Here is a 15,279-nt window from a genome sequence, read left to right as displayed (position 1 = left end):
GGAAGAGCCAAAACCAACATGAAGCCATCAGGAAATTAAAATGTAAACAGTTTACATCCCTCTTGAGAAAAAATAAGTTTTGGATGTGTGTATACACACAAGCTTATATCAATCAGCCCTGAGAACAAATCCACAGGCAAATTTCCTTTTATTATTAACTGTTTGCATCATACTACTTTTTTTAAATTAACTACTTAAAAAATGAACAAGATCTTTAATAGTTATTATCATCATTTGGTAATACATTAAAATGTTAGAGTATGTGCCTTAACATATAACGTGACAAAAATTATTTCAAACAAATATCTTTTGGATTGCACGTTCATCCAATTGAGCTAAAATAGATTTTTGTGTCTCTACTACTATGTAGCATGCCCAGACCCAGAAAGATGGCTTAAATAGTTGTATATTCCTGGAGACAATGAAAGAAATGAGAAAGGGCTCCATCTCTATAAAAAATGTCATAAAAGTATAATTTGAAGACAATCGAGTACAATTTTTTTTCTCTCTGTCTATACATCTACCTTCAGCATTAAAGTATCATCTCTACTAAGCAAAGGAGAGCAGGATAGTAATTTTGATTTTCATTCTATGAAAAGAACTCTTTTTCCTTTTTTGACTTTTGCTATCACAATATACAAAAACAAAATTACTGATTAAAAGTTGAATTACTTGATCAAAATTCATATATATTAATTCATATTGTATTTTTATTATACTTATTTCAATTAGGTTTTGTTGAAGTAGACAGAGATCTGTTACCCTCTTGCACATCCTCACTTTTATAAACCTGAGCTTTGAAGATAATATGAAAAGTAAACATAGTAACTAGAATTTTCTGCTTGGGAAATCATTTCTTGGTATTGCTTTACTGTGTAGACAGATTTCAATGGGGTTAGAGAAAAGGAAGATCTATGATTTAAAACAATTCTGTGCACTATAAACATGTACATTTCATTATTAGAGATGTTAAAATACGTATGTGATCTTTTTTCTCTTTTTGTAAGATACAATAAATAGGCTCAAAACTCTCAAGATCTTACAGAAGGCTCTGCACAATTTGTTTTGCTTAACTGAATGGCACAGTAAAAAAAATTTGTACTGAGTCTCTGAGGGTTGACGCTTGACTGAATACATTATTGGCATGATGGACACTGATGTGACAGAAAGGGTATGCGCCACGTTGCCTGCAATAATAAATTGTTAGGCAAGGTCCGTTGGACCAGGCTTTTCCAGAAACGGCGGCCAAATTTCTATTACAAACAAGAGCCTTAAGATTGTGTAATAACATTGACTTCTATTTTGTGGTGGTTCTGCTATTTCTACAGTGCCAGTGGCAATATCATTTATATTCTGCTTTTATTGGATCTCCTGACTTTTCTTCCTTGATTGTATCTGGTGTTGCAGTAAAATATGACTGTCAGACATAAACAAGATATCCCATCAGTGTTGCATCTTTTGGGTAAAGGTCTTCAATTTTTTTTTCTTCATCCCCTGCTGACCACACAAATATCTTACATTTTTAATAAAAAAAAAAACCACCTTCTTGCTGCTGTATTATTGTTGCTTAAAACATTTGCTTTCATCATTTAATCCTGCCTGGGATTCCAACCAGACATCTAATATCCTGACTTATAAGAAAGAAGAGGAAATACTCCGCCACGTAAGATACATCTCATTATACTACTTTTCTTCCCATTTACTTTTTATTATAATTTCTAGATATACTAGGTCTAATTTAGGCTAGATTGACATGAGTATATTCTGCTCCTGTACACAGACTTGTATTGATTTCAAGATGGAAGATTTGTACAAATAAAAGCAGGGTTCCAAGCATAGGCTGTAATTTTTTATTGTACTCGATATCCACATAAATCATCCCAATAATAGAAGAGAAAGAAGAAACCATGACACATTTCATGATTCGTACAGATTGTTGGTTCCTTTAAGTAACTAAACTTTGTTCAAGTGGTTTGATATCTTTCTAATTACTGCTAAATAACATTACAAAACATTGCTGCTTGGCCTGAACTACAAAATTAACTTGGTCTGCTTTAGTTGCCCTATTTGAAAGAAACATGCGTATGCATTAGCCTTTTCTTTTCATGTAATGACTTTCTGTTGATTATTTTCTTGAACCTTTGTATACAAAATTGTTTTCTTCCCACCCCCCGCCCCTTAAAAATGATCACACATCAACCACTCTCTCCAAACATCTGCTGTTCAAGCTATGCAATTGGAGAAATCTAAATCTAAGTGTCACACCTGTGTTATTGGATAAACCTTTAAGAATTCAAAATTATCTTTGTATAATAGTCTCTTGAAAAATCTCACTTTCCACAAACACTAAAGTCATGCTAGAATACACATGGAAAGGGAACACAGCTAAAAGCCAATAATGGAAATTAAGTTAATTCAATTTCTATTAAAGCAAATATTTGAAAAATTTTTCTGAGATACTTGTTCCAGTCTGTTTACACAGTGAATGATTAAGAATAAGCTGTCTAGTAAACATTGTTCATTCAGCTAAAACACATCATTATTATTTAATAGAACATAAATGTCCACAAACAGAAAATAAATATCTATATTCATTGTCATCTAATCTGTCACATGAATTGACGTTGTTGCCCTCCTCTATACTTTCCATAGCCACACTCAGCATTCTTTTTGAATGTTAAGACTCTTACAAGAGGTTGCATGTGTCAGTTTAATGCACTCCAGAATCACGGTGGAAGCTGTAGCCATTCACATTTTTTTTGAAACATAGGACAAGCTACCTTTTTGCCCAGCTATGCTGGACTGCTGACATGGGATAAAAGGTACAAGCTATGAATCTGTGTCCCTTAAGCTGATTCTAAATCAGTCCTGACAATTCATGAAAAAAATCAGAAGCAATGAGACAAATGAACAAACAGTGCCCTGGTACAGGCAAATACCTATTTATGTTCTCAATGCATCTCTATAAAGTAAACATTGTTTATATGCAGTTTTCCCTAAGCATTCAAGTTCTGGATACTACAGTACAATTTTTCCAAAGCCACTGCAAGGTCAGGTTGAAAGTGCTTAAACTGATGTATAAACTGATTATTTTTTTCCTACAGCAAATTGAGTCACATTTTTACAAGGTTAAGAAGGGTGCAAAGTTTTATTCCCTTTTTCTGTTGTGAACTGTGCTAGTATTCTGCCATTAAATTTGCATGACCAAACATATATAAAAATGAGAAGTTTATTTTGTTTCACTTTTTCTTCATCAGGGATAATTTGTAACAATAGAGATCAAAGTGTACAGATATGTATCTCAGGAATAAAATAAAATATTTAAAATCTGCATTCAGCCACTGAGAATCAATCACATAACCTGCACATCAAATCAAGACAATTCGTATTTGCTAAGAAGTGCTATTAAATAGCACTGTTTTAAACAATACCTTCTTGCTTTTTACACCTTTGCATGAGATGTCTAGTACTATAAAATAGCTAACGAAATATGTGTAATGTGGCTTGACTGTTCATGCAAACTGTTGTCATGCATATATGTAACGAATAGGAGATTGCAAACTTGGTTTCAAGTTAGTTGCCTTTCCACTGTGACACAACAGATTTTAACTTCTTCCTTTTCATTGGGAAAAAAAAAAAAAAAAAGGAGATAACAGATTTACAGAAAATAATCAGGATTGTGCACATTAATTACTATATAGTCAAGTAAACCTATACTATACTTGTACTGGCAGATGTATTTTTATATTTTTTTCCCATAAGTGCTAGGAAGGGAAGTACACAGTATGGGAAGTACATGTACAAAATGAGATAAAAAGTGATTTAGAAGAATGATATTAGAGATACTTAAAATTAGTTTATTTTACTCAGGACAGCAACTATGTGACACGCTCAAAAAAGAGTAAGAAAAAATCAGTTCATTCTTACCCACTGCATTCCAAATGAAAGAGGACACAAGTTTTACAGAAAATGCTCCAGCTCCATACAGTTTTGCTTTTACACAAATGTTAGCAAATGGGATTAAAAAGGACAAGTAAAATTAACTCCTGACAAGATTCTTTGGCTGACATGCTATAAGCATTTGAATCATGCATGGAGCTGACAGGTTCATTCAAGAAGCTTACATTTCTGTTTTCCAGTGCAACATAAAAAGGAGATGAGAACATAGCCAATTATATAAATAAGACTGTTGCATGTGTGTGTGTGTGCATGTGCACACATGTGCATGGTTTTCTAATACTCATTTTAGCTGTCTGACAAAGGAATTATAAATATGAGCAGAAAATATTCTTGAGGAATATACAGGTATTTTATAGGAGTTTTTAATAAATTTTTTTACAAGGATGACTAAAAGTTAGTAAGATAGAGGTCATGTATCTATTAAAAAGCAACATCATAAATCAGAAGGACTAATAAGCCTATGAGTAGGACACTTACCTGGCACATGATCTATATTGGAGACTGCATGAATTTGAACCTTGGTCTCCGATAGCTTGACTAAGTCTCTTAATCATTAATAATTAATGACATTGCCTGCTCTGGACTGGATCTTTCTCACTACGAAAAACAAACAAAAAGGAAACAAAAGCTTTCTTGCATTCATCCCAAAGTGGGACATCACATTCTTAAAAATTAAAATACTGAGGGGTGTAGATAGTTTTCTATCTAGTGGAGAGAGAATAAGCTTTGAAAATGAGATCATTTACAGTTTGAAATAAATTATTGACAATAAATGATTGCCACTGAAATAAATGAAATCTGCAGATGTGACAGAACATGTTTATTAAATATCCAGCAAATGCTGCTATTAGATCAGAATAATATTTAGTCAAAACCAAATAACAAACTGCTGCCTTTGTAAAATGGAAGTTGTTGTCTGTTTGTCAAACAACCAAATTATTTTTGAGTAGAGATAAGTACAGCTGTTACACAACTTCATAAATTTCAAAAGCAAATCCACTAAAATTAACATGTCTCAACAAAAATTAGCTAAGAAATGGAAAAGAGCTGCTTCTACTTGAAATTCTGTTAGCTGACATGGGCAAAGACTATCTTCATCACATAGACCAGCAGAACCAACTGAACTGATAACAGAACAAATACTGTTTTAAACACCAAATAAGGAGATCTGAGTGGTCAAAGAATCTTAGAAACCTGACAGCTCATATCCCTGTCATGCTTGTTGAGAAATGGATAATGAGTATTACAGTATGGTTTTGCAAATAAATTATTTTCTTACTCTACAGTATGCCAAGACAGTTTGCTATAAGTCTAGATAAAAGCATTGAATACAGCTGCTTTAGTTCTGTACCACTAAAGCCTTAAGTATCAGATTATAGCTTTAATGGACAAACTGTACTTTTAAAGAAATTATAAGTATTTTTTCCGTTTTATCTGTTTTGATATTAAGATCGGAAGAGCGTGTATGTGTGTGTGTGTCCCAACAACACAGAAAGTTACAAACATGAAAGATTTCCTCATTCTTGCACAGCAACCAAAACCCAGGAAAATATACTTCGTTTACTGGTCTCTATAAATAAAGATAACAAAATATTATCATTCAGATTTAGATTTTTGCAGATTTGAAAGATTCTAACCCTAAAAGTCAAACTCCTACAGGAATACAGAGAGAATCTATAAAGATGCAAACAGAGAGGAGTTAATGGTTGCATATATCTACGTTATTTTATATGCTGTCACATAAAAAGAAATCATGCTTAGTTGACATGATTTCAACTACCTTGCTAACCACCTGCTGTCCAAACAACATGAAGTAGGAGCTCGGCAGCCAGCAATCAGGGTATGTTCAATTGTGAGCATGAAGCACTTGAATTCTATTCAGGAAATTCAAACTGCTGTTTGTGCTCTACTTATGTTTGAAACTAAATTGAAGTTCAAGTTCCCTTGAGAAAAAACTGTCTCAAGCCAGATAATAAGTTGTCTCATTCCTGATCTTAAAAGTAATTCCCATGGTACTACTGGCAAGAGGAGTTTAATGTGTATCTATACAGAAAACATCATGCCATGACAGCAGTCAAAAGTGACTACAACGCTGGTAGTAACTACAGCAAAAGAAAATATCTGAAATGGGCATCTGCATTCTTACAGGTGTAACAAAATAAGTTTTCATACATCATTTCCTAAGGGGAAAGCAGACTATGGAGACACATAAAACCAGATGTACAACCAAAACCAGTGAAACAATTTGGTGCTAATTCTTCCTAGGATATGTGGCTAAGTCACAGGCCAACTCAAAAGAGATCTGAAGAACTAAAGGGTCCACATTTGCATTTTTCCTACCATTACAATTTTTTCAGCTTTAGTAAACTCCAAACTTCAATGTAATGTAATAAGCAGTGCAATAATGTAATATCAAGTAAATGCCAATATCAATGCCAATTGTGTACATATTAGAAAATTTATAAATGCACTGATTTTAAATGCCCTCCCCCCCCCCCCCCCCCCCCCGAAGGGGACTGAGGTTTCTATGCTGATTACCCCATGTCACTTCACAATGTCACTTCACAGCAGTAAGAGGAACACTTTGAATTTCTCTTTTAAAACTGTAATTCAAAATAACTGCAGAAAACTTTCAGCTGCATGTTTGTACACTTGTATTTGTTTTAAAATGTAAGGTAAATCTCTTTAACAGATTACGTAATCAGATTAGCAGACTGTCATTATACTTTATTTGTTAACAGCTGTATGAAGAATAAATTATATAAACCTGTAGTTCTATTGAGGTTAGAATAACTCAAAGATGATACAAGATAAAAATTATATCAGAGAATAATGTTGAAGTGATCAAATCTTTAAAGAGAAAGTAAGCTAATTATCTGTGCTATGTACCATACAAATACAAGATGACAAGAATGCAGACACAGTAAAAATTATTTCTTTCCTTGCTATCCTTCAAAAGTAAGATATATTACGTAAGTGAAATAACCAGGATGTTATAGATACACAACAGATCCATACTTTACCCTGTGGTTATGTTACCTAGTTATGACTTGAGTGTCCCATCCTTCTTGGAACACCTAGAATACTAATTGTATAGACACAAAAACCCCTAACTAACAGCTTTGACCTTCATTAGACACATATAACTTAGACTAGGTGAAAGGCAATTACATCCTGAGGGAAAGTGGAAAACAGATATTTCCATGGGGGAGCCTGTGGAACACGGCAAGGTTAGCGCAAGGAAAGGAAATTGTAAATATTCCATACAACTCAAGTCTCCTAAGTCTATTACTTTTATATTGACAAAAGCTACAGCTTTTAGCTCCTGGGTTGATTTTTCCAAAATGTTTTGCATGTCTCCTTTGAAGATCAGGGTTAAGAGACATGAGGAAAGTTGAGTTCATTCTTGAAGACAGCAGTTATTTACTTTTCGGGAAAGCATTTAGTACAATAGATGAGGTCTGAAATTCAAAAATATGATTCAGAGATTTTTATGGTCTCATTAGGGGACAATTTATTGTAGAGGCAGTCAAATTATTTTATGCTTACCAGTCAGGACGGAGTAGATCCACTTGAGGCACATAAGACAACAAAGAGTTTTATTCCAATGATGAGTTTAGCCCAGGGATTATTTCAGGACTAAGTTATTGGCATAGCGTTTCATTCAAGATCAGATCTTCCTCTAATAAATATAGCCTACTCCTGAATGATTACTTTCCACATAAACCCAGGATAGTACGGTGTGTAACAGCTACACACATCTATCAGTGAAGATGTTTAGGGTCTTTGTCCTGAACTTCTTACGTGCTTTCATATGTATAATTCTAAACAGATGGTAGCACAGTGAGGTTACAGATCTCGACTAAATGTTAAAGGACAGCAACACTAAACTACCAGTGGGGGGAATATCTTTCATAAAATGATTACTATATCTCTGATTCCTCCATCTAATATTCCTTCTGCTACACAAATACTAATTACCTTTGGTTTTGCTCATCTGATATATATTACATCAAGGCAATTATTTGTAACTTGTATTTATCTTCCAAGATTCTTTCTTACATCATACACTGGAAGAAGAGATTGTATACCTGAAAGTTTCTCTACCTTTCCCAGCTATACCACTTAATCTGATAAAAGGAGACTTCCACAAATTGCCTGTACTGTTTTTACACAATTGCAAATCAACCATATTTCCTTTTTAATTACTTGAAGAGCTAGTCAACGTCCATCCTTAACAATTCAGTTCACTTGCCTGTCTTACTATGAGATGAATGGCCTTCAGGAGACCCTATTTCTCCTCTGTGTATAAAAAGAGCATGGCATAACTAGCTCAGATTCAGAATGCAACTTTTACATGCAGGGTCAGTATATTCAGAAAAGTTTTCCAACTGGAGAATCTCTAAATTGAACTCAGAAAGACTTCTACTGTGCCAATTGGCCAGTGGCTGCAGCTGTACAGTTAAAAATAGAAAAAGTCAACAGCTAATACAAATTAACACTGTTGCAATTGTCAGACAGCAATGACAAACCCATGCCCTGGCTCTTCATGACCCCTTGAAGTGGTGCAATTACTATTGTTTTCATAAAAAGCTCAACATTGGCTTATGCTAAAACAGCAAATAATTTAAAATAATGTCAAAATGTCAAAGCAGTTCAATTATTTTACCATGGCTAGATTCTTCTTTTGTGCAAATACTCTTTAAACCAGTTTAGCAAAAGTATTTTGCTTTTCAAAAGGTTTCTAGCTGCACTTCTGATTTCCTATCACTGCCCAGGTATACAAATACAATTTCTTAGTTTATATTTATCTAAACATATATATGTATACATGGAAGAAATGTATATTTCAAAGCCATTGCATTCTTTAAATACACAAAGTATAGGTTCATAAACTAAATTATTCTACCCTCAGATGTCTGTCGCTAAGAATATGTCTCTTTCAGACTTTATACAGATTTCCCATCAGTGCTCAAATGTGAATTTGTGGACATAAGTGGGAAGATTTTACTGAACTTTTTCTGTGACAATCTTCTAGCAATTGATTTTTGAACCCATACGGAGACTTTAATGTGAATACTAACTAGTCCAAGTAGAAGACTACCATTCCATGAATCTACAGAAGAAAACTGGTATTCTTCAGTGCGTAATTAACAAAATGGATTTAAACACGAGCCAAAGTAACAGTGCTTATAAAAGCAGAAGCACACACTGACAGATTTTTTCGTTTTTCAGCGTTAAGTCATGACATGCCTACAGTTATTACATGTAGCTTTAAAATATTAAATAATCTATTGTCATGTCATTTAATTATTATATTTTTAACAGTCTCTTTGTGAAACAAATGTGTGCACTTTAAGATATACAACTTCAGGTCATAAACCAGTTTCATAGCTACGGATTCTGTTTTCTGCAACAATTTAACCACAGATCATTCCATAAATTTATATAAAAGCTGGAAGGCAAAAGAAGTTAGTCCTGAAGCAGTAGCTTTCATTAAAAAAAAATGTATTATTTTGCCGTTAAAAGAATAATGGTTAATAATGTTATGTCAACAGGGATACACTACTTTAAATTTGAGTAAGAATGATCTGGTGGTGGTGTGATCATTAAATAAAATGCTTCTGTTATTAAAGTTCAAAGTCCTTTGCAAACAGTAATTTTTGCAGATTGCTCATAACAAGTAGTTCATAATTAAGTAGGAATTTTCATTTCTGAGGTAGTTAAGGGGTATATGATACTTCAAAATGAACAGTGTTCCCAAGCATATACAATATTTTTTAGGGATTTTCATATGAAATGGGAGTGTTATCTTCCACTTCTGTTTTCCAAATCGCTTACTGGTACATATCAGTATGGTAAATGTGAACATACAAAATTAATTCTGGAACAGAAGGGTTAAAGATTAGGTCACACTAGTCAGTAGCATACCATTTATCTGTATTTATAATGAATTCAGGATTATTAAAAATACATATAAGTTTTGTGATTTCTGAATCGTAATAACGAAAATAATGAGTTTATAAATCAAGTGCATAACATTTCATACACTATTTTTGTGAATTAAGCCAGCATTTTCATAGTTATTTTTGACACATACATCTCTCAAGCTACAGAAGCAAGGTCTTCAATCCACCTATTAGCCAAGAGAGTTGCTGAAACAATGCAGTTGTTTCTTGCTCTAGATTCCTGAACTGTTTTAGTCATTCACCATAAACCTTTAAATTTCTAACAAAGCTTTTTCAGGTGGGAAAGAAAATTATTTTAAAATACATTTTTTGGTTTTCTTTTAAAAATATTGTATGTTCAAATTGTAAGAATTCTAAATGAGAAAGTGCTATAGTAGTTGTAGTGTGGAAGGTCAAACATTCCCTAGATATGGAAGCAGTAGTTTCCAATATTTTACTGGAATGCAATCTGCACAGAGAAAATTTAAATTTCTATTTAAATTTCTATACTTAATTCTCCTAAGGAGTAATGGCAGACCATTTTACTCCTAAATATGCTTCTAATAGAAATAGCAAAAGCAAATGTGTGTCTTGTTCTGCAAGTGCATTATGCCGAAAAAAAAAAAAAAGAAAAAACAAAATCAAACAAACCATCCCCCACCCAGAAAAAAAGGCAAGAAAAAACCCACACAAACTTCTAACACACTATTCAGTAAATGAATATTAAAGTCACACAGTTGTCAAAATACAAATCAAACATATCCATCCACTAGTGGCAACACAGATGCAGCAATGTATTTGCATAATACATCTCACCAGGCAACAATCTCAGATAACACAATGCATTAAAGAGCATTAGCAGACATAGAAGAATTTTAGACATATGTTGAAAACTGGTTTTGGTAGCTGTTTTTTTTATTTCCAATAGACTAATGGAGACTAGAAATGTGCTATGACCCCAGGAAGTAGAAATGTATTACTAGCTACATCAAAATATGGCTTATGAAGGTCAAAATCCAGAGAGAAAGACACTACACTGAAACAGAAACCCTTCTGTTCTAAACTGTGTTCTATCTTTTCTTTTGATATACAAAAAGACACTACTCCACTGCCAACTAACAAGCACTTCTACCACCTTCATCCAAAGAAAGCTTTGGAAACAGCTGGACAGATAACACAGTTTCCACTGAAAGCAGTTGTTCTTTCAGGCGTACAACTGAAATGCAAACTCAGTAACACTTTGCTGCTCTTAAACGTTCCAAATAGAGGTTGTCTCATAAAAGCCCGTGGCTTTTATACCCACTTACCGCCTCTTATCAACATCAAAACAGCTACTCTAAGTTTTAGATGAAACATAGTCCAAATGGTCAGTAAACTCTAAAAAAATACTAAAACCAACATAAATTAAAAAAAAGCCACCCTAAATTGACCTAACTAAACCAGTTTCCTCCTAAGAGAGATATCATACAGAACAGACATAGTAAAGTCCTACTGATTGCTATTAGTGGTGACAAGCAACCAAATGATGCTTAGGGCAGTCACTACGATGCTTTTAGTTGGGCAAACAAAATAAAAATTCTAAGATCCAGATACATTTTCAGCAGATATGATTAAACAAAAATATCTGAATAGATAGGGCACAGGTTCACTCATTGCAGAATATACACGGAAGGTATAAATATCTGAATGAACACTCAAAGAAGTATATATGATTTTTAATCCAAAATTACAAGATTTGTATATAACATCGTAAAGGAAAGAGAACTAAAACTACGAGTTATTACTTCAAGAAACAGGGTACATAAAGTTACTGTGATACTTACCACTGTGAAATTCATAACCTTCAAAATCCATATTGTCATTGCTAAGTTAACAATCATGGTAACCAACAGCAGAAGGACAAAGAAGTATAAGCACCTCTTTCGCCATCCATAAATCCCTACTGGGTAAAACTGAGGATGTTCAGTCCTTGGAAGGCTGTTCTGTTGCGTTGCTAATATATACTGCTCTCGTGTCATCTGCAAAAGAAAGATAAGCATATGTCAGCACGAGAGGTCTCTCATAGATTTTATTACATGAAGACTGTCTGAGAATGTATAGAAAACCACTTATTATGGGCACAGAAGGGATACATTCATTCAGCATAAACCACATCAATGTTATTTTTACTAGGCATTTAGTAAGAATTTGGTGGTTTTCATTAATTTAAAGTAAACCTTTGGTTTGATATTTCAATTAGATTTGCATTTCAAATTTATCAGCAAGAAACTGTAAAAAATATTAAAGTAATCCTTGTATGTATCTTACATTCTATTTCTGAAGGCTGTTTATTGTCCTTTACAAGGTCATTCAGTAAAATCTGGTTTTGGAGGAAAAATTCACATAACTTTTTTATGCTGGTTTTGGCTGAGATAAAGGTAATTTTCTTCATAGCAGGTTGTAGCCGAACCCAGTACACTCGTTCATACAAATAGAAGAAAAATCTATTCTTTCTAGAAATGCATCTGTCATAAACAAAGTTGTCACTCTTTTATCATACTTACTAAATTAATAATTTACATCATTATACATAGACTATATTTTACACAAAAGCATGCTATTGTGTATATCATATTTTACACACCAAAAAAAAAAAAAAAAAAATCCCACCCACAACCAAACACAAGAACCCTTCACAGCTTTAATTTTGCTCTTTAGAAGATACGGATACTACCATCATCTGTTGTTTTCCTGAACAAGTTTAAGTTCTTCTAGCATATAAGCAAACAGTAACGGTTTCCAAACTGCTTAAAGAAGTTATTAATTCCTCTTTAGAGCAAAAACATTTACGGTATTTAATAGGAAAACATTTAACATTTTTTTCATCCTTAACTTTCTTTTACTGATATTTGTATTCATATTCAGCTGTCACATTGCCTTTAGACTAGAACGTATTGGCTTTCTCCATTACTTAAAAATGAAATTAAAGCAATCTCATTCTGTTTATGTAAAAATTCTTCCTGAAACATACTGATTAAAAAAGATTGGTTTAATAGGCTTTGTGCTCAGGAGGAGGCAAAAACCCCAAAACACAAAATGAAGAAATACCCTATAAAACCAACTTCCAGATTGTGAGACTGACAGCACTGCCCCTAAAACGATGTACGTGTCCCCATGAAATATGCCCTTTGCAACACAATCATTAAATACAATGACATTTTATTCCATCACCACAGCCAGGCATCAGCCAGTTCCCTCAGAGTGTACTGTTCAACTGAGTGAGGCTTCGTGGTGCAAGTTGTCCCTGTGCAGACCACGGAGGTCCACAGTGTCCACAGTGGAGCAGATATCCACCCTGCAAATTGTGGAGGACCCCACACCAGAACAGGTGAATGTGCCAGAGTCTGTGACCTCACAGAAAGTTCAAGCTGGAGCAGGCTTCTGGCAGGACCTGTGACCTCGTGGAGAGAAGCCCACACTGAAGGAGCAGGTTTTCTGGCAGGACCTGTGGTGCCATGGGGGACCCACACTGGAGCAGTTCGTGAAGAACTGCAGCCCATGGGAAGGAACCACAATGGAGAAGTTTGTGAAGGACTGTCTCCTGTGGGTGGGACCTATGCTGGAGAAGGGGAAGAGCATGAGGAGAAAGGAGCAGCAGAGACAATGTGTGATGAACTTAGTACAACTCCTGTTCCCTGTCCCCCTGCACTGCTCAGGGGGAAGAGGTAGAGAAAATCGGGAGTAAAGTTGAGCCTGGGAAGAAGGGAGGGGTGGGGGGAAGGGGATTTTAAGATTTGGATTTATTTCTCTTTTTCGTACTCTCATTATCCTACCCCTGGGTTCCCCAAGGATCAATGTTGGGCCCAACACTGTTTAATATCTTCATAAGTGATCTGGATGATGGGATCAAGTGTGCCCTGATGAAGTTTGCCAATGATACCAAAGTGAGTGGGGAAGTGGACACTTAGCAAGGGAGAGAAACCCTGCAGGAAGACCTGGATAGGTTGGAAGAGGGGGGATAAGAACCTTATGAAGTTCATCAAAGACAAACGTAAAATCTTTAACCCAGAAAATCCAGGAGTGCAGCACAGACTGGGATCTACCCAGCTGGAGAGCAGCTCTGTGGAAAGGGACTGAGGGGTCCTGGTGGACAACAAGCTCAACAGGAGTGAACAGTGTCCTGCTGCAGCAAAGAAAGCCAGCAGGATGCTGGGTTGCATCAACAAGGGCATCACTAGCAGAGAGAAAGAAGTCACTATCCCACTCTACTCAGTGCTGGTCAGGCCACACCTGGAATATTGTGTTCAGTTTTGGTCCTGCTGTACAAAAAGCTGTGGACAGGCTGGAGAGGGTCCAGAGAAGGGCCACAAAGGTGATCAAAGGACTGGGAAGCCTGCCATATGAGGAACAGCTGATAGAACTGTGTTTGTTCAGTCTTGAGAAAAGAAGATTCAGGGAAGATGCTATTACCATGTTCCAGTATTTAAAAGGTGGCTAGAAAGAAGGCGGAAACTCCCTTTTTAAAAGGAGTCACATGGAAAAGATGAGGGATAATGGGTACAAGTTACTCCTGGGGAGATTCCAACTGGAGAGAAGGTGAAAACTTTTCACAGAGAACAATCAGCCATTAGAATAATCTCCCCAGGGAAGTGGTGGATTCCCTAACATTGGACACATTAAAGATTCGGCTGGACAGGGTTCTGGGCCATGTTGTCTAGACCGTGCTTTTACCAAGAAATGTTGAACCAGATGATCCTTGAGGTCCCTTCCAACCTAGTATTCTATGATTCTATGATATGATACTCTCTTATTAATTGGCGATAAGTTAAATTCATTTCCCCAAGTCAAGTCTATTTTGCCCATGACAGTAAGTACTGAGAGATCTCCCTGTCCTAATCTCAACCCATGAGCCTTTTGTCATATTTTCTCTCCCTCTGTCCAATTGAGGAGGGGGAGTGATAGAGCAGCTTAGTGGGCCTCTGGTAGATAGCCCAGGTCAACCCATCACAATCATCTACAAGCAATTTTTTTCTTAAATCTGGTGAATATTTTTCCAATCAAAACCCAAAATAAACATTTTAATTATGAAACCGTTCAATATAAAACCACACACCACCAGCTGCCTTCAAACCTCAGACAAGTTGGTCAGACCCAATTCATGTAACATCAGTTGTTCCCAACCACCCACAAGTATCAAGGTCTCAGTTTTCTAAGAACTGCACATATATACAGAGTAAACAGGTGCAAACAATTTGTCATTTTCTATGAATATAAAATTATTACTGTGATTTTGGCTTTATTTTTAGGGTTATTAATCTGGCCAGTGACAGTTATTGGCAGCACTCTCACTACTGCTTTGTATACTCATGTAAAAAAACATCAGCTGATTATT

General features: G+C 35.1%; 1 protein-coding gene across 1 annotated transcript in view; it reads right to left on the bottom strand.

Moving 5' to 3' along the window:
• The window catches only part of SGCZ (sarcoglycan zeta), a 228,132-nt gene extending 216,206 nt beyond the window's left edge, over positions 1-11,926 (bottom strand). Inside the window, exon 1 of the mRNA XM_086464148.1 lies at positions 11,732-11,926. Coding sequence (XP_086320274.1) covers positions 11,732-11,926 — 195 coding nt within the window. The remainder of the gene's footprint in view (positions 1-11,731) is intronic.
• Positions 11,927-15,279: the final 3,353 nt, after the last annotated feature.

The sequence above is a fragment of the Leptosomus discolor genome, chromosome 4, assembly GCF_034619465.1.
Source record: "Leptosomus discolor isolate bLepDis1 chromosome 4, bLepDis1.hap2, whole genome shotgun sequence".
Classification (NCBI taxonomy): Eukaryota; Metazoa; Chordata; class Aves; order Leptosomiformes; family Leptosomidae; genus Leptosomus; species Leptosomus discolor.
This window is presented reverse-complemented; position numbering and strand designations above follow the sequence as displayed.